Source organism: Canis lupus, chromosome 16 (assembly GCF_048164855.1).
Source record: "Canis lupus baileyi chromosome 16, mCanLup2.hap1, whole genome shotgun sequence".
Taxonomy (NCBI): Eukaryota; Metazoa; Chordata; class Mammalia; order Carnivora; family Canidae; genus Canis; species Canis lupus.
Window position 1 is genome coordinate 37,515,695 of NC_132853.1, and position 19,952 is coordinate 37,535,646.

Here is a 19,952-nt window from a genome sequence, read left to right on the forward strand (position 1 = left end):
GGGGTGGCAGAGGGGACAGATGGGACAGAGAGGCCTTGATGGGTAAGCAGGCTGGGGATTGAAGGACCATGAAGGGTGGAGGCTGGGGAGCCAGAGAAAAAAGCTGGGGTCAGAGGATTTGCCAGCCAATCATAATTTTTGAGTCAGAGACCCAAGGCCTGGAGAAGATGCCTGAGACTGGTGCAATCCAGTTCAGAACGAGGGGGAGGGAAAGTGGGGAGAGGGGTTCTGTGACTCTCAGCTCAGCCTTCCCAGCCTGGGTCTGGGGGAAGGGCCAGACCTGTGGCTGGGGTGACAGGAGGTGGTGGGCGCCTCCCAGTGGCCAGAGGGGGATAAGGGCGCAGGCGCTTGGGAAGACAGCCACATTGTTGTTTTCTGCCGCCAGTTCCAAATTCCACCTTTATTTATGAGCCTGATTTATTTTTATCCTCCTCTGCATTCTTTTACATGAGATCACTGTAACTCATGATGAGAATTAAGATCCCCAAGTTTTAGTGACACCATCTCACTAGCCATCGAGCCCATCTCCACCTAGTGTCTTTACCCCAGATGTCACTACTGTCCTCTGGCTGCCACTGGGCAACATTCACACATGACATCATCTTCAGAGGAAGAGAATGTGGAGAAGAGAAGGGGGGAGGGAGAGGGAAGAAGAGCAAGGAAGGGAAGGAAGTAGACGAAAGAAGGAAGCTACAAGGTGCAAAAAAGAGAAGTCTCTCTCTGAGGTCCCTGCCGTGAGGACCCCCAAGCTCAAAACCCAGAGTTTAGGTCCCTGGCTCCCTCCTCCCAGAGATCAGGAAGCTGGATGAGGCCCCTCCCATGAGGACCTGAGAGGGCTCCCAGGCGTGCCCCATCCATCACCTGGGCAGAGATGGGGGGCCGGGTACCAGCTCAGGGAGCCCACAGGTCCTCGGGGCCAGATCCCAGTGAGGCCTGAGCAGGGCAAGAGAAGGGGTGCATGGAGACTCCTGGAAGAGTGGAGGGCCTGGCTCAGACCATAAAGTGCTTTACACACACACACACACACACGCATACACACACATACACACACACATGCAGCTCGAGGCTCCCCCACTCCCACTGTCTGCAGCCAAACAAGAGGAGTCCAAGTCACCCAGAAGGAGCCCCGAGGCGGCTGCCACCGTCAATTGTGCCTGACATCTCCATCCTACTGGGTGCCTGCTGCAATCAGGAAGCACGCTGTGCTGGGAGGTAAGAGGCCAGAGGTCAAAGGTCAAGCTTGGCAGAGGGTCCAGGAACCTAGAGCAGGTAAGGTGATCATCCCTCGCCTCACTCCACCCCCTCCCCTTGAAGGAACGGGCCTGTCTGTCTTTGGGTGCCCCTGGCCCTGTGCTCCTTGCATGCCCCTGCCCCTCGTCCCTGCTATCTGTCTGTAGGTCCCTGGAGCAGAAGCCCATCTGTGTCTGTTTTCTAAAACCATCTTTTCCGCCCCATACCACAGCAACCAAAGTCATTTTCCGGGCAATTGCCTTTCTGTAAACATTCCTGTGTAATATCCCCCCAAATTGCTAATGCCCAGCGCCCTGTTGAGTCTCCCTGTCACTCCAACCAGAACCTCAGAGACTGGCAGGGGGGGTGGAGGGAGGGGGGATAGGAGGAAGGGCGATTGGAGGGGAAGAGGGAGTTGGACCAAGGATTAGGGACAGGGCTTCATGTCCAGTTCCTGGCACAGAGTGGGGGCTGGAAGCCCCCATACCTGTCCCTGTTTCCCTATTCCTCACCAACCCAGCAGCACCTTCCTGAGTGTCAGGCCACCTCAGGACAGCCTGTCTGGTCTGGGGGGCAAGACAGAGAGGAAGGAGGAGGGGAACCCATGAGAGGGAGGCCAGGGAGCGAAGGGAGCCATCTTGAAAGCATGGGGCAGATGGTTAGACAATAAAGGTGACTTCCCAGTGCCTAGGAGCAGAGGCACCAGGGAGGCAGGGGCAAGGCCAGGCAAGCTGTTATCCCTGGGTCCCCCTGAGGTGTCAGACGGGTGGACAGAGAAGTAGGAGGAGGCCAGGTGGAGCCCATCCCCCATAGATGGACCACTTCTTGGAGGCTGCCTTAGTGGGGAGAAAGTGGGCTGGACAAGAAGGCAACAGAGGCAGGGTGGTCCCTGGCTGATGCTCCTCCTCAACCCCCAGCACTGATCTACAGAGCCACATGGGGAAGGGCCTGGGGTAGGTTAGTTCTCCTTGAAGTACAACCAGGGAAACTGAGGATCAGGGAGGTTGGGTGACTTCAGAAGAATCACCAAACGGACTCCCTTCCCTCAGGCTGGGACGGAGTGGGGGAGCCTGGGGGATGGCGCTGGAAAGCGGGGGACTAGGACTGTGGCCCCTGCCCCTGCCCACAGAGCCCTTCCACCCCTGTGCCCAGGGAGCTCTGCTACCCCAGCCCCCAGGGAAGCTGGGGCGGAGACTCAGGAGGGGTGTGGGGCAGGGAACAACAGAGCCCGGGAGGGAGCCAGGTGGCAGGGGAGGGTGCAGGGCACTGCCAGTCACAGCTTCACGCAGGCAGAAAAACACAAACCAATTTGCGTAGATTTAAAACCCACTGAAGGCTACTTAGTTGGTAAACGAGTTGGAATCGAATTAAAGGACCTCCTTGGAGCTGCGGGGAGGAGCCCTCACCTGCCCAGGAGGAGCCATTGCAGGGGAGTCTGGGTCCCAGGTGCCCCCAGCAGAACTTCTGGGGCTCTCTCTGGGGAGAGGGAATTTGAGAGAGAACGGGTGTTGGGCTCCCCGAAGGTAGGGCAAGCACTGCCCCAGCCAGATGCTCCCTCTGCCAGTTTCCCTTCTCATCCATCCCTCGCCAGACTCTCCTGCCGATTCTCTCCACCTGCTCGGGCTCAGGGCAGGGCTGCACGTCCTCTACCAGGGACACTAGTGTAGGACCCTGGTTACCTCATTCGGTTGGAAGCTGCCTCAGGGCAAGGTCTTAGCCTCCTCCCTCAGACTGGAGGCCTCCTTGATGGGAGAGCTACCACTCCATCCAGATGGGGTGGTCTTGCAGGACAGAATGGGGTGGGGGAAGGAGGCCATCAGGCCACCTCAGGAGAGGGGTGGGGACCTGGGGGCCATCAAACCACGTCAGGCTTGGTGTCAGTGACATCTCCACCAGCCACCCTGGCTCTGCATGGCTGTGGAGTCCTTGCTTCCTTCTACCTGTTGCCCTCTCCCATCAGTGGGCAGGAGTGACATCTCCAGCCTGTTCTGTGTACCCCTGCCTGTTTCTTGAAAAGCAGTCTCTGCGACTCCTCCAGCCAAATGCCTTTCACAGGAAGGAAACAAAGGCCCAGAGAGTGGACCTGACCCAGTCATACCGGAGCTGGAGACAGAGCCAGAAGTGGAACCCAGGCATCCTGGACCCCAGGGACGAGGATTTTTTCCATTCCACTATGCCACTTCCCAGAAGGCGATTGCCAGGAGAGCCACCACCACCCCCTCCCCCCCCAGGCCCCAAGCCCCAGGAGGACATAGACTAACAATCTCCTTAGGAGGACTCGGCGGCTGCAAGGTAGAAAACATGCTAGAGCATCCTGAGCTCCAGAGAGAAGAGCTATGGGTCATGGCCAGCCACAAACCTAGGCATCCACCCCATCCCGGGGGAAGCTCACCACACAGAAATCAGGGGCCCCACATAGCACCCTGACCACACTCCTCAAACAAGACTTCCCCTTGCTGCAAAAGGGCCAGAAGCCAGCCACTTGACAAGAAGGCCAGATAAACAACCTTCCCTCTTTCCCCTGCACCATCCCACTCCGCAAACAGGCAAAGCTATGACGTTATCAAAAATCAATTTGGGGGTGAGAAAGCTCTGTTCAAACCTAGCTCTGCCGCTAACCAGTTGTGTGACCTTGAGCAGGTTAGCAGCCTCCTTGAGCCTCAGTCCTCTCATTTGTTTAAAAAAAAATAAAAAGCTAATAACACCCAGTAGACAGGCACACAGGTTGTGCACTGAATAAAGGCACCAGCCTAGGGGGCAAGTGGGAGGCAGTTCCTTCCCCATCGGCCTGATTCCCTGATTTCCTTTCACCCCACTGTCAGAGTTTTATCAGACCCAGCACTGAAGGGTTTTGATTTTTTGCTACTAATGAAGATCTGGCTAATTGACTTTCCTGGGAACGGAGGGGGCGGAGATGCAGAGGGGAGCGTATCACCCTCTGTCTGAAGCTGTTGCTGGAAAAGCTGGGACCAGCCCTGGCGTGGGCCCACGTGGCGCCGCGTTAACAAGCTAACTCCTGCATGGCATCTCCACCATCACGCGCCGAGGGAAGGTGTCCTGTCAGCTCTCCGTCTCCTTGGAGAGGCAGCCGAGAGGAACACAGGCTGAGAGGAAGGAAACACAAGACGGTGGGAAGGGAGGGACATGGGCACCTGTCCCCCAGCTCTGCCACCACTCTGAAGAGGCTGCCAGAGCTCCTGCTCTCCCAAGGGGCACTGGAGCCTCAGGGTGCTATGGCCAGGGCAGCCAGCACGGACAGAGGGACCTCACCCCTAAAGTTGCCTTGGGCCAAAAGCATGCTTAGAGGAGGGGACCTCCTGTTCCCAGGGGGAGACATCCCAACCTATTGGAAATGAGGGGCCCATCCATCACTCCCACCTTCCCACGGGGAAGTTGTCAATATCCAGTGTTCAGCGAGGGCCTCCTAGATGTTGGGCAGGAGCCCCAGACTTGCTAGATCCCTCCACATCTTCCACAGAGACACCATCCTTCTTGGGGTCAGACTCTCTCTAGGAGGCGCTTTCTCTGCCAGCACCCAGACAGCTCCCTCAGCCACCAGAACCACCAGGGTCCTGGTATCTCCAGATGCCAAGCGCATGCTCAGCAGCTCAGGCACACGCTCCTGCTCACTCACCCTATCGGCATCATACTTGTGCACCATGGTGCATGCCCACTTGCCCAGTACCCGCTCACCAACATGTGTCCAGCCACAAACTGCCTCATCTGCACTCGCCACGGGCATCTACACGCAGATGGGCACACCCAGGCCCAGCCAGGACCCAGGTCACCCAGACGCCACCCTGACTCACCATTTTGCCGTCTCAGATGCCATATGGACAGACAGCACACTGTGCGGTGTAGACACATCATGTACATTTAAGGACACCTCCCACCCCCCGAGAGATCGCAGTGCATCCAGAGGCTACCTCAAGTGCCAGGTCAATCCATCTCCAGCTTGGAGTGTGAGACAGTGGGGACCCCATTTGCCTTTCCTGAATCCAGCTACACCTCAGGGAAGCAACTTCCTTGGCCTCTCTCCTGCTTTGCCAGGTTCAGGGCTTCCTTGCTAAAGTGCTCGAATTCCTTTTTGAAATAGAGGGATGGGTATAAACCTCAAGGCACCTCCACTCTGACGGTTGTTTAATCAAAAGGCGATGCCAAGGACAGAGCACCCTCAGCCTTTGCTCTACCTCTACAGGTGCTCAGGGGGAGGAGCCATGTGCCTTTGACCCTCTTCCACCTGCTGCGAAAGGTGAAGCTGGGGCCACTGGGCTCCAGGGCTCAACCCTCACGTCATGGGTTAATTACTCTACTGCCTAGCAAGCTGACAGAGAACAAACAGACAAATCTGCATCATATTATTCCTCTCCCTGGGGACACCAGGTTAGGACCAGAGAGCCTCTGGAGAGTCGAGGCCCAAGCGGAGGTGGGAGAAGGCAGGAGACCCCGCAGATTTCCTGCCTGACCTGGGAAGCCAGATCAGATACCACAGGCATCTTTCAGAATTTGTCCCTGTTGTGTCACCTGAACCCTCCCACCAGAGCAGATCCAGGAAGTCAGAGCACAGGCTGGAAAGCAAGCAATAAAGTCTCCCCTTCCATCTGCAAGACTGGAAGCCTCCAACCTTCTCTTCACAAGTAAACCACCCGTCCATTGAAGTGATGAGGGGTAAGCTGGGCACCAGGCCCACTGGGTGCTGTGGGAGACGCCAACCGGCCGAGTGCCACTGCCCCCAACAACAGTGCACATCACCCCCCACCCCCGGACAGTCTGCGAGGGCTCGGTGGCCAGTGCTTACTCAGTTCTCAGGGTCCCCTTGTCAGGTTCCTCTCTCTCACTTCACAACGAGGAAGAGGAGGTTCGGGAAGAGTACCTTGCCCAGATCAGAGCTGACAAGTGGAGGATTCTCATTTCAAGGGTGGGGGTTCTCAGCACAGACCCCCTTCTTTCCTGTACACCCTGCTGCCCTGAAGGAAATGCTGACTCTGCCACTAAGGCATCCCTGTGTCGTCCAGCCACTGGGCCAGAGCCTCTGTTGTCCTCCTCTCAAGTCCGTGAGAGAGGAGACTGGAGCAGCCCTCCTCCTGGGTGAAGCACAGAGCACCATCCCCCACCCCGGGAGGCCCCACACCAGGAGATCCAAAGGGACTCTTCCCCAGGGTGGGGCTGGGAGGGATGGGGGGCAGGGAACTGAGCTGCTCCAGGGCCACAGAGGCCCATGGCTGGGCAGAGGTCCCACAGTTCTGAAAGAACCTCTAGGGGCCCTACCTTCTCACACTTTAGCTGGGTACAGAGTCCTCCCAACCCCTGCCACAGAGGAACTGGAAGTCCTCCCTATCTCAGGAATGCCATCCAGCCAGGGCTTGGATACCTCCAGGAATGGAGAACTCATTACATCTGAGTCACTGATCATCGTGTGGGGTTATTCCTTCCCTAAAATGAGCCAGCATCTATGCCCATGGCCCTCAGAGGGATCTGGGGCAGGTCATGACCTCTCCCTTCAGAGCAGGATGGGGGCTTTAGAACCTGAATCTCCTCTTCTGAAACATTTTAGGTCCTTCCTTCATGACCTGGTTTTAGCCCCCCAGCCGTCTGCCTTCTGTTGGGTGACCTCCATGTTGTTACCACTCTTCCTCGCTGGTGGCCTTCAAAACTGCTCCAATGGTGTGATGAGGTCTGAGCAACCCAGATGACCCCTCTCTGCTTCTGCCTCAGCAGCCCTCCCCCTGCTCCCAGCATGTGTGCCGGGGTAACAAATACCCAGGACACACCCAGCCCTGCTCTGGGACCAGAACACACCTCCCTTGACTCCTGCTGCTAAATCTCAGGCCTCCCCTGACCTCGAACTTTGGAGGCCAACTTGATTCCTCTTGCCTGGGATGGATGACTCTTCTGGCAAGGTCAGCTGAAGCTGCCTGCTCCTTCCAGGCACTTCCATCTTCTTCTGGTGCCTGGCCTTGCTAATATGATTCAAGGACTCTGCTCCGGGGCTTAGCCCCCTCCCAGCACCTCTATCCCCTACAGCCCCAGTAAGGCAGATCTGAGGCTTAGGCACCCAAGGGTGTACTCAAGAGTCTACCCCGGGAAGCCTGCTCTGTCTATAAGTCTCTGGTTAGTGCCCTGAGGCCCTTGATGCCCTGTCCGGGAGCCAGCCCATCTCAGGAGCATGCCTAACCACTCTGAGGACTGGAAAATCACAACTCGCATTATAATATCTGATGCATATTAACTACACAGTGCTTCCTTCTATTCTGCTTCCTCCTCCCCACTGCTGACCCTGCCCTACTGCCAGGGGGGTCCCAGGCTTGGAAGGAGAGGCTCCCTCACCCCCAGCTGCTTCCCTGCACTGTGCCCCATATCTGCATCCCATGCTCGTGCGGTGGCTAATTCTGGCATCTCATCAGACAGTAATTATGGGGGAATCAGCAGTGCTGTCATCTCTGCAGCTCGGCACCTGTCACCACGCCACCATCCCCAAGCTGCTGGGATGGGACCGGAAGCTGAGGGAGGAGGGGTGTGCTGGGGTGATGGGCATCCGCTCCCTCCCTGCCTCTGCAGCCCTCAACTTCTTCAACCCTACCACCCCACAAGGCATGGGGCACATATTGACCGGGTGGCCACTGGCCATCGAGGGCAGGTACCGAGAGTGTGTGACATGCGTCCCGCGCACACATGCTCACGACCAAACAGAGCAGGAATAGCACAACAAGCCAAGGTTCAAATCTTGCCTAAGCCCTCTCATATGTGTGTACTCTTGAATAAGTCATTTTACTTCCCTGGATGTCAGATTCCCCAAAGGCAAAATGGGGGAAACAGTGCCTACCCTTGGGAAGATGGGAAGAATTAAACATGTGAAGTACCTAGCTCCATGCTTAGCACGTGTACAATCATATATTCACTCAACAAACAATTAGGAGGCACCTATTCTGTGTCGCCATCACCAGTGCACCACAGTTTGGCAAGGATCACGCTGGGGCCACACTAGGCACAGGTATTTTGTCCGGCTGGTGATGTGCTGTTTCGTTTTTTTGGATTTTAATATCTTTAAGGAGCACATGCACTGTCCCTCACCATGGTTCCCACCATTGCTATTGTCCTCATCCTCAGCTTCAAGGCTTCATGCATTTCCTGCCCCTGAAGAGCAAAAGTGGACCAGCAGGCTCGGCTGTGTCCAGAACCAATGGCCAGAAGACACATGACAGTATGGTGGGAGAGTTCAGAAGGTCAAGCCTGGAGGTGGCCCTGGAGGAGCATCTCAGGGAGGCACAGAAGTGGAGGTGACAAGGGGGGACATCCCGGAAGATGAGCCACTAAAAACAAAGGTTCACAGAGGAGACAGGCCAGCCCCAGGGGGAGCTGCTGGAGACACAGACTTCTAAGTGGGGGGGGGTCCTTCCTGGTGTTGGATCTCCAGGCCCCCAGGCATTCCCCATCCTCCAGGATGGTTTACTAGGTGGGCCTCACCGATGAAGTCACAGTGTGAAACCACCTTACAACCAAGCAGCACATGCTGTCACAACCAGGTCACTGAGTCACTTCCCTGGCCCTGTGGCCCATTCCCCACATGGAGAGGAATTCTGCTCTGAACCAAAAGGAGGTCGGGAAATGGGAACATGCTAACCTCCAGACCCCTCCCCAACCTTCTCCCACTCTAGGCTCCCCTGGGGCCGAACCAGGAATGGGGTTGGGGCAGGAAGGTGAAGATAAACCTCAGAGCCAATTCTCATGAACTCTGGAGGACCCCCACTCGCAGGGCCTCAGAGAGTGAGGTAAAGTGTACCTCTCTGCCTACAGCATGAGAGACCGAAGCTAGAGTGCTTTAGGTGGAGGGGGAGTAGGGCAATATGGAGGCTGCCATAATGGATTATCTGTGTGACCTTTGGCATGTTGCTTGACCTCTCTGGTCTGTCTCCTCCCCCATAAAACAATAGCATTGTTTTACTAGCACATGCACAGAGCTTAACCCAGCCTATGGCTCCTGTATTATCAAGTAAACATTCAGTAAATATTGGTCATTAGTATTTTCATTTTTACATAGGATGATTTTCCCCCCAAAACTCAGCAAGGACTAAATGAGCCCCCCACCTTGCCAGGCCCCCACTCCCTTGCAACTCGGAGCCCACAAAGGGAGCTCAGAGTACTCTTGTAAGTGAAACCCGAGTCAATGTTGAGGCACTGACCTCCACGGATGCCCCCCACCCATCCCCACCCCTAATAATCCTTCACTGTACTCTTCCAAAACCCATCCACATCTTATTCTGCTCTGGGTGGATAGGCAGGACCGGGTTGCTTCCCTTCTTTACAGATACAAGAAGTCTTGGAAGATATTGAGCTCCCTGCCTCTGGGAGTATTCCAGAAAAGGGTGGGTGAGAAAGGAGAGCATTCAGGCCCCCTTCCTGGTTCCCTGCCCCAAGCCCACCAGGGAGGCTGAGGCTCAGCCCTTCTGCTAGGGGTATGGGGGAAGGGGGGTTGGCCCGAGTGACCAGGACAGGGGGGGAGGAGGGTGGGCAGAGGGGAAGGGCTGCCATCTCAAGTGCTCCTGCCTCCTTCTGGCAGCAGCCACTGGGCAGGGGAGGGAGGGGAGCAGCCCCGTTGCTCTTTTAGGAAAACGGTAATTTTAATTAAGAGGCAGACAAACGAGTGAGCGCTCTGCAGATTGTCTCGGAGCAAAGTTATTAAAAAGCCATCAAGGCAGCAGCAGCAGCCACAGTGGCAAGGAGGGCTGCCTCCCCCAGCTGCCCGCCCAGATTGGGGCTGAAGCATCCTTCAGGGAGATGGAAAAGGGCTGGAGGATGTGAGTCTTCAAACAGCCACGGTGGGGATCCTGCAGCCCCACTCCTCAGGTGGGGGGACAGAGAAGGACCCAGACAACACTGGGCTCAGGCTGCCCTGGGGTGGGAGGGGTGTGAGCAGAAAGGGAACCAGCAATGGGGCACAGTCCCTGCTGTAGGCCAGGCTCTGGACCAGCTGCTGCTTTTCTTGTACTCTTCTCATTACCCTGCCATTTCTGTTTTGAATTTACACCCCCCCCCCTCTTTTTTAAGTAAGCTCCACACCCAACGTGGGGCCTGAGATAAAAAAATCACATGCTCTATTGACTGAGCCAGCCAGATGCCCGACAACCCTGCCATTTTACAGGCAGGAACACGGAGGCTCAGAGAAAAGCATCTGGTCCAGGCCCACAGAGCTAGGAAATGGCTTACATGAGGATTGGAGCCCAAATCAGGTGGTCTCAGGTCCAGGGCCCCAAGTTGCTGGTCCTGGGCACAGACTTAGGCGGTTGGGTCACTGAGGCCCTGTGAAGTGGCCTTGGCACTGGTCCAACCATGCTGCCCACAGTCCCCAAGATCACCAGGGACTTGGAGCCTCGATTACTGCCTACTTGGTGGGGTCACACGATGTAAAGAGGTGCCATCGGGTCAAGGAACACTCTACAAGGACTTAAAGTACAGAGCAGCTGCCAGCAGAGGAGCAGGAGTGGACAGGGACCTCGGAAGACACAGAGTCAGTCCTGGAGTGGGAGCAGTATTCTGCAAGCAGCTGGCCGGGCCACAGCCCAGGCTCCGTGGCTGGTGAACTTAACCAACTCCTTACCCTCGATTTGCTCAGCACTTCAGCAATGGAAGAACTTTTATCTGCCTTGGTCATTGTTGGGACTCAGACCTTAGCTCAGTGCCTGGCACAGAGGAGGTATTCAATAAATCTTTATTTATGAACAATATGAACAAATGAATGAATGAATGAATGATTGAATTACTGAATAAATGAAATAAGATCACAGGTTTGCTAGTGCCTATAAACTAAACAGAGCTGTACTGAGGTGGGATATGATCCCATGTCCCATCCCCCACCCTCTGGCCTCTGCTGGAACACAGGCTTCCCTCCATAAGAAGGGCCCCCTGCTCCTGATCCCCCCTCCCCGCCTCCCCGCCACCAGTCCCCTCAGCAGGGGGCTCCTGCCTCCTCCCCCCCTTCCCACCCCCAACTACACAGAGGCTTTGCAGCCAGCACACATATGTACATGCACACACATACTAACTCACATGCACACATAGACACATTCTCCGCCAGGCAAGTTGCCCTCCCCAGAGTCAAGTCTCTGCTGTCCCCTCCCCTGGCAAAGGCCTGGGCCCACCAGGGATAGCCCCCCTCCCCCATTTCTGGCCCTCTAGGCTGGGGAGAGGCATTTGGCTAAGAAGCAGTGGGAGGCAGGATGGCGAGGGGAAGCCTCCCTCCTGGCTTACCAACCTGGAGACTTTAAACAGAGGGAACAGAGTCCTGGAGCCTTCCCTCCCGCTGCACGCTGGAGCCCTGGGTGAGGGACAGGAAAGGAGGAAAGTCGTGAATGAATGCCCAGTCAGAGAAGAGGAACTGGAGAGAACGAGGGGCCCAGGGTGGGGCTCCCAGAGTGGGCTGGGCTGGGGCACGGGCCTTGGGCCACGGGCCTTGGGCCACAGGGTTGGAGCAGGGTTAAGGACAGGGCAAGGCAGCACCTTAGGAGCCATCCCTTCAGGGAATACTGGGGGCTGGGGGGCAGGTAGGATAGAGACTGGGTGTTGGAGGAAGAGCAGGGGCTGAAGGGGAAGAGACACTGGTGGGAGACAGACAGGAGGACAGACAGCAGGACAACACAAAAAACATGGAGTCCCCAGAATGAGGTCCCCAGGACAGACAGCAGGCAGGCCTGCTTCTCCTCCCAGAAATGGGGGCAGGCCTTTTACTGGAGTGCCCAAATAAGATCCCAAATGATAGCACCTTGGAGGGGCCATCTGTGTCCCCCAACCAAGGTCACCCAACATTGAAAGGCTGGTGGGCTCAGAGTCAGAGGGGCCTGACAGCCCTCTCTCAGCATGAGAGCCCCATCTGCTCCACTCACCCCCTAACCCTGAGGAAGCCCCCCACCTCCCCTGCCTGTAACGGAGGAACACCCAACAAGCACTCACACACTCTCGCTGTGATAAGAGCTGTGTAGGAAAATGGCACCCCTGTCCCAAATTGCCTGAGGCTCTATACCTGCCTCCTGCCTCCTCACCCACCAGTGCCAGGGCAGGGCCCCTCTCTGCGGTCCATTCTGGTCCACTCTGCAGGGAAGTCCTTCTCCCTCTACCCTTTTCCCCTCGTGCTGCAGTATCTACCCATTGCCTTTCATCCTGGGGCGTGCAGCATTAACACCCTTGCTGCCCAGAGACACTGTGGCCTCTACCCTATCGAGCACAGCCTTCACTAGGCTGGCTCAGACCCATCCATACCCACATCACGTCTGGCTGCAAGAGTTCTCAGAGCCCCCTGCCAATCTCATGGTTCCAATTTTCCCACCGATTACCCAAGACGCAGGCATCCCAGGGAGAAGCAGCTGTTGTACCCAGATGTGGGGACGTTGACTGAAGGAAGAAATCAAGAATGCTCCCTAACCGATCTAGCCCCAGAGGGTTTCCGGGACAAGGCAGTGTGGTTTGGGATAGGGCATGGAAGGGACAGATGGAAAGGGGCACAGAGTCCAGGAGAGTGAAGACTCAGGAGGTCTACCTTCCTTCTCGCCACCAGCCTTGAGTGGCAGCTGCAGGGACCCAGCCCCAGATAAACTGAGGTGAACATCTGGGTTTAAAAAAAAAAAAAACTAAAGAGGGAACCTGGGTGGCTCCATCGATTAAGCATCTGCCTTCAGCTCAGGTCATGATCCCAGGGTCCTGGGATCGAGCCCCGCATCACATCGAAGCCCATCCCATCCGGCTCCCTGCTCAGGGGGGAGTCTGCTTCTCCCTCTCCCACTGCCCACTGCTCATGTTCTCTCTTGCGATCTCTCTCTCTCTCTTCTCAAATAAATAAATAAAGTCTTAAAAATATATATACAAACACAATACCTATATAAAAAATAAAATTTAAAAGCTAAAGAGGTTATTCTCACATATGCCCTTCCTCCAGGAAGAGCGGTCCCCTGTTCGGTCATTCCTTGGACAGTGAGGAGGACAAAGACAAAGAAATTACTATTTCTTGAAGGTCCCTAGTGTGCTAGGAACACTACCTAAATTCCCTCATTTACTCCCGGCACCCACCCCGCAAGGAAAACGCTGCTATGGGCCCCAGTTTACAGAATAGGAAAATGAGCTTCAGAGGCAAAGTGACTTGCCCCAAAGCACACACATCCGTCTGACTCCAGAGCCCGAGCCGAGCACTTGACTCCTGAGCCAAGCTGCCTCCCGTCTCACCTCCTCCGGCTTTGGCTGTCTCCCCTCTTTCCAGCCCAAGCTCCAGGATAAGTTATTTCTGAAGGACAGTAAGTGGAAGAGAAGGCTTTGCTTCTGTCTCCTTCTGCCTCATCCTAGGGGTGGGAGGCAGAAGATTCTAACTCTGGGCTGCGGAGGGACCAGGGAGCAGGGGAGGGGATGAGCTGTGGGGTGCAGGAGGAGCTGGACTAGGACCTCCCGAGCTTCATCTTTAAGTGCCATCCTGCCCCCTGGTGGGGGGGGGGGCTCCTTTCCTGCTCTCTCACCTCCTCCATGGAAGAGCATCAGGAAGCCACTCACAGCCCCCTTTTCCTTCTAACTTCCAGAAATCCCCCAGCACTCAGGCTAGGGAGAGCCTTAAAGGTCAGGGCCAGCGATGTGACAATCTATGTCATCCTACCAGCCCTCACTTTCTCACTTGGAAAGAGGTTGGGACAAGAAAGGGGGCTCAGCAGGCCTGCCCAGCCACCGGGTGGGGGCGGAGAAGGACCGAGTCCTTCTCTGAAAGGGCTTCAGTGAGCCGTGGAATGCCTTCCCAAGGAGATGGAATCGTTAATTCTTCCCCAATGAGGCAGATGCTGGGGCCTAGAGTGAGGCCACAGATGCCCGCTGTGTCTGCAATTATCACTCGCCCTGGGGGTGTGGGCAGCCGGCAGGGTACCCTCCCACAACCACCTCCTCTGCTCTGCACAAATATCTCTAGCTAGGCCTCTCCATAGCGGTCTCTGGGTTTGGGCTTCTCGGTGGGGTCTCTGGGTCTTGAGGCCTCCCTGTGGACCCCTGGGTCTGGGGTCTCCAGCAGGCTCTGTGGCTGGGGTGGAAAAGCAGCCGGTGTGCGGGGATGGGGACGTTGGCGGCGGTGAGGAAGGCGGGCTGGTAAAACCCAGTTCCCTCCCAGTCTTACAGAACTCCACGCCGGGACATGCAGGCAACTGGGCCAGGTGGTGGAGGCTACCGGGAACCAGAAAAAGGTTGTGGGGGAAGAGGAGCCACCCGCGGGCAGTGCCTCCGAGGAGGAAGATGCGGACTGGATTCTAGCCCCTGACTGGAATGGAACGTAGCAAAGCCAGTTCTGCAGGGAAGGGAGAACAGTGAGCCTCCTCTGATTCAGACAGCTGAAGCCTGTAGCCACCCGCTTATCCATCCTCTGGGCTGAGGGGGTAGATTTGGGCAAAATGTGCCTTTGGAGCACAAGGGACTGTTTGTGTTTGTAAGGTGTGTGTGTGTGCGTGCATGCGTGCCTGCCTGCCCTTGCACGCATGTGCCAATATTCTCTTGGGCCAAATCTCCATTTTTCCCGGTTCAACCGGAGCTTGGAAATATCCTTCCCACCCTCTCTGTGGTGAGGCATGTATTATCTCAGGGGAGGGGAACAAGGTAGAACTTGAGACAGCTGGAAGAGACCTTACAGGTTCTCTGGTGCCACCCTCTCTTCTCCTATCAAGGACATGAAGACCAGAGCAGGCAAGTAACTTGCCCAAGGTCACACAGCAGTAGGGAAGGCAGGCAACCTGATCCCAGTCCAATGCTTGCTCTTTCCACTGCACTCCACCTCTCTGTGCTGGGGGATCAAAGAGTGACTACCCAGTCCACTTCTCCCCAGCAGGGCTGGGCCCCTCTCCATCATGGACCCCTGTACCCTGCCAACCACAACAGCCACAAGGGGTTAAACTGGACCTATCAAGCTCCTCAGGATGGCCCAAAGGTCATCTCGAAGGTCATGTCAACCAGTCCCCTGCCCTTAGGTACAACACCAGCCTCCTCATGCTCACACACACCTATCACAAGGTCTAAGACAACGCCAGAGCTCCCTACCTTGGAGTGTTCCCCCTCCCTTCACACGCTGGGAGGTTTTCTTTCCCATCTAACCTCTATTCCTCCTACTGCAGCGTGGGCCTGTTTCCTTTCAAGCTGTCCTGGGCAAAGATAGGGGGAAGGGGAGAAGAATACTTTCTCACCCCCAAAGCCTTCTGTCTGCCCGCCCGCAATAGAGCGGATGAGGGCAGGGTGTCCCCGGGTGGCTGGGCCCTGAGCCGAGTGCGTGCGTGAGGTATGAGGAGTGCGCTGGGGGAGCAGCAGCCTGAGTGTGGGAGAAACAGCTCTTCTGGGAACTGTCCCTCCAACTCCTCATCCCCTGCAAAATCCTAAGTCTCAAGGTTAGGGAAGGGTCTCTTCTGGTTTCAGAGACATTTGTTCTCTTCGCCACACCATTTATTGAGTGTTTAATATGTATCAAGTGACGTGCTGGACATTTTCATCTATGATTACATTTAATCTTCGAGGCAATCCCATGGTCAAAAATGAATCTGCCCCCTGGGGATTCTCTAAGACTAAATCTAACCTTGATCCCTCTTGCTCCATTTCCTCTGGCCCAGTCTTCCTTGGCAGTGGAGGCCATCTTTGCTTCTGTCTTCAGATAATCTCACCACTACACAGTGGCCCCAAATTATCTACTCCAGGCTGCCAACCTTTACCCCAGCTTTGCCCCAGGTGATGGGCATTATAGGGGTGAAAGCAACAGAGGCAGGACTGGGGGCTGGGATCCATGACACTGGCCATACCAGACAGAGCACAGGCCAGGAGGCAGGCAAGGAGGCTCTGGGGGTAGTCCCCAGGAGATAGGGTTCTGAGGACAGAACCAGGGGCAGCAGATTCTCTCTTGCTGATGATATCTGTGACCCTCGTAGGGAGCACGGATGGGGCTTCACCTTCTGTGTGGTAACTAGACAGGCCCCAGAGATGCAATGAGCTAGTCCTCACTGTGACCAGCTCTCAGGTCCGAGTTGCAACCCACAAACACCCAGAGCCCAGGGGCCTGAGCAGAAGCGGGCAGGGCTACAAGACAGTGTGACCTGCCCTGGGCTGTGGCGGGGAGCTGACACCAGAGGAGGGACTCTTACACTTAATTAAGCTCCTTGGCATCAAGAGGGTGCTCCAGCCCTGGGAATGGAGGAGGAAGACCCCCACGCCAGCTTCCATGGGGTTTCACACATCCCATGGAAGCCACAGGCAACTTTAGTAAATTCACACAGTACTTGGCTTCCCTGTTTGGGCCTTTCGCAGTAGGGGTGATGAGGGTAGGGATCCCCTCCATTGGCACTACCCCCCAGCCTGCCTCAGGCGTGTCTGGAAGCCAGGGGCCAGACCATCTCCCCAGGAAACATTCAGGCCTCGGCTTCCACCCCCACTAGGAGATGCTAGCAGTGAAAGCATGGGCCAATGGGCAAGGGAAGTCGGAATGGTGGGTGGGACTCTGGTCCTTGTGGGTGGCACCTTCCCCCTTCAAGCAGGCACCATTAATATATGCAAAGCATATGCAAATCACCCAGAAGAGAGACACAACATCCACGGAATGTCAGAAGAGACCTTGGAGATGATCCAGCCCACGCCCCCTCATTTCACAGGTGAGGAAAGAGGCCCGCAGCAGGCAGGGACTTGCTCAAGGTCACTCGGACATTTGGGTGCTGAGGAAGAATTGGAAAGAGGTCTCTTTACTCAGAGTCTAGTGCTCTTTCCATAATGGTCCTGTCTTTTATATGGGAGGTTGACAAGATGGCAAAGGGGGCATGGGGCCTGGATGGGGCTCGAGGAAGGCCTACCAAGATACCAGGGGAGACGGGCAGGGAGAGGGCCCAAGGCTTCTCGGACCCCTCCCTCTCCACCTCTGAGCCTGGAACCAGTTTGCTGGATGTGAAGGCGGCAGCGATGCCTGGGTCTGTGGGTCAGAGGGGTGGAGGGGCCGAGGCCAGAGGCGCTGGTTTCCAGCAGCCAAGCAGCAGAAGGCGGCAGGAGAAGTGGAGTGTCAGAAGCCCAATGTCAGGGCAAGGTGCCCGCTGTGGTGCGGGGAGGGGGATGGCGCCCTCGCTACACACACACATCTCCAAGTGCTCAGCAGCCCCCTTCCGCTGGGACTCTGATGACTATGGTACCTGACAGACCGTAATAGTCAACCCAGACCTGTCTCTTCTGTGGCTGCGGCTGCCCTCCACCCCCCAACTTGGCTTCTCAACCTTCCAGACAGTCCTAGAAAGCGGGACTAATGCTGGGGGGGAGGAAGACAGGCAGATGGGAGGGGGGCAGACTGTGAGAAAAGAAGAGACAAGGTGGAGAGAGAGAGAGAAGGAGAGAGAAAGAGAGAGAGAGAATCAAGTGCAGAGCAGAAACTGAGAGGCTGAGAGAGGGTAAGCCAGGGGGAAGAAGTAGGGGAGCTGAGGGGCAGGGGTGGGGGGCAGGTGGGAGCAGCGGAGCAGAGAGAGGGGGGGTTCCCGGCTGCTGGCACCAAAGGACAAAGCTAGAGCCCGGGTATCAGGCATAGGAGCCCCATCGAGGCCTCAAGACTGTCTGGCAGGAGTTGGGGCCCAAGCCCCTGCCCTCTGCCCACCTCCCCAGCATTTCCGGGGGCTGCCAGGAAATCAGCCCCTCCTCCTCTGCCTGCCTGCCTCTCTCTCTCTCCCTTGGGGCAGCAGCCAAATCCAAAGCCTTCATCTCTGCTTTTCAGAGCTGGGAATGAAAGAAGGGGAAGCAAGTGCAGCCCTCAAACCCGCTGACGGCCAGATTTTTATTATCTTTGCTCGAATGGGCCCTAGGAAGCCAACAAGGGATTCTTCAAAGAGCATCTGAGTGGCTCATTGAAGCCTGCACCTGCACCAGCCCACCCACGACAGGCAGTCGGGGCATGGGGGGCACAAGCTGTCCCCCACCTCCCAAGCCCAGAGACCAGAATCGAGGCTGCCAGGAGCCTCACCTTCATTCAGCCCTCTGTGCCTAAGCAGGGGACCCTCCATCAGGCAGCCAGGTTCCAAGGCCACACCCAGGCCTGCTGGGCCTCGGAGGTAGTCTCTGTCCCTCTCTGGGCCTCGAGGACACAAGCAAAGGAAGAAATTGGATCTCCTTGCCAGTGCTAGAGGAGATAAGTGCTTGGGATTCCTCGAAAGAGAAGCTTTTATGGCAAGCCCTAGGTCTTTCCCCTGAACTCTCTGCCTGCCCCACAGGCACCCCTCTGCTGCCTCCTGACTCCCCTTCACAGGACCCCACCCAACCACAGCTTCCTCTCCATTCCAGAGCCCCAGGCCCACCAATTAGCATGACCTCCCTCCATCCAGATCCTCAACAGAAGCTCTCTTCTTTCCCCAAGACCTGACCTGGAGTGGGGGTGGGGCTCAAGCAGACCTGGTACTTCAAAGAGCCCAGCCTCCTCCCTCCTAAGCTTGGGTTTTGCCAAAGAAAGCCAAGGTTGGCACTGGGCAGACAATAGCCATGCCACCCCTGCCCCCCAGCTCTGACCACACCGTTGAGATCGATGCCCGCAGCCAAAGAAGGAATCAATGGTTCTAATTAAACCTTTTTTCCAGGGTGGGTCCCTGGCCAGAGAGAGAGAGAGAAAGAGAGAGCGTCTGAGGCTCTGCATCCCAGCACCCAAAGCTGTACCCTGTACATCTTTAAGAAACCTGGAGCTCAGCAGGAATCAGACCACAAAGACCCCAGACACCACCCCCCACCATTAGACAAGGAGGCAAGTAGAAGGCCTGGGGTGAGGGCAGGCCTCCTGATGGCTCTATTCCCAGGGATCCTTCCCCTAGGAGAGTTCCCCTTCTCCATTCAGCACTGCCTGAGGACCACAGTTGCTTCTTCCAGCTCCCCAGACCCACATCTCCATCCCAGCCCTGAGGGTCATCATAGAGAATCAGCCATCATGGTAAGGGCGGAAGGGACAGGGCGGCGGTGGGGGGGGCACTGGACAAAGACCCTCTTGTCCCCAAGGCACGGTGGCAAGAAGCCAGGGCAAAGCCTTTGCACTCGCTGCCAATGGTGCCTGGGTGCCAGGCAGTCTGGGTGGAGGGGGGGATCTTATTCTTGCAGCCCCCTTCCCTTACACCCCGAGCCCTCACCCCCAAGCCCTGCTTTTACACCAGGCCACCAGAAAAGTCTCTGCCCCAACAACTCTTAGCTCACCTGGAGCCCTCCTTCCTGCGTGGATGCCAGGCCCTGACACTTCCTCGCAGTGGCCCCAACACCAACGAGAACCAGCAAAAGCCCTCATGCATAAACTCAAACTGTCCCCCACATACATACACACACAGCCATGCCAGAGAAACCACCACGACAGCTGCCACCAATAATGACAGAGCTTCATATTTTCATAGTGACAGTCTCCATCAAATGCATCATCAATTCTTTAAAACCAGCCAGAAGGATAGGAAAGCGAATGAGAGAAACTGAGGCATGAAGTTAGACAGCAAAGCAGTTGCCTCAAGGTCACCCAGCCAAAGATATCCAGGGTCAGGGAAGAAGGTATCCTACCCCGGCCCTCCCCCCTCCCCCCACAAAGTGCTCAAACCCCACACCAAGGAACATTCAGACCTACAAGTCCCAAGTCTGGTCAGCTGTCCCCCACTCCCAGTCCTTATCTGTTACCCCTTCCCCCCAGATAACAGTAGCTCTGACATCTCCGAGAAGGCTTCATCCAGGAGCCCTCCACCACCGCCACCGCGGGGGGG

At 56.3% G+C, this 19,952-nt stretch overlaps 1 protein-coding gene across 6 annotated transcripts in view; it reads right to left on the reverse strand.

The window, feature by feature from the left end:
* Positions 1-19,952, reverse strand: part of SRCIN1 (SRC kinase signaling inhibitor 1) — a 67,562-nt gene that overhangs the window by 46,895 nt on the left and 715 nt on the right. For 3 of the 6 annotated variants that reach the window (XM_072780319.1, XM_072780320.1, XM_072780313.1), the window contains exon 2: positions 11,480-11,542. The exons of 2 other annotated variants lie outside the window; for them this stretch is intronic. In XM_072780319.1, coding sequence (XP_072636420.1) covers positions 11,480-11,542 — 63 coding nt within the window. Of the gene's footprint in view, positions 1-11,479; positions 11,543-13,437; positions 13,498-19,952 lie in introns of those variants that run through there. One more of the 6 variants, XM_072780314.1, reaches the window with a different exon arrangement.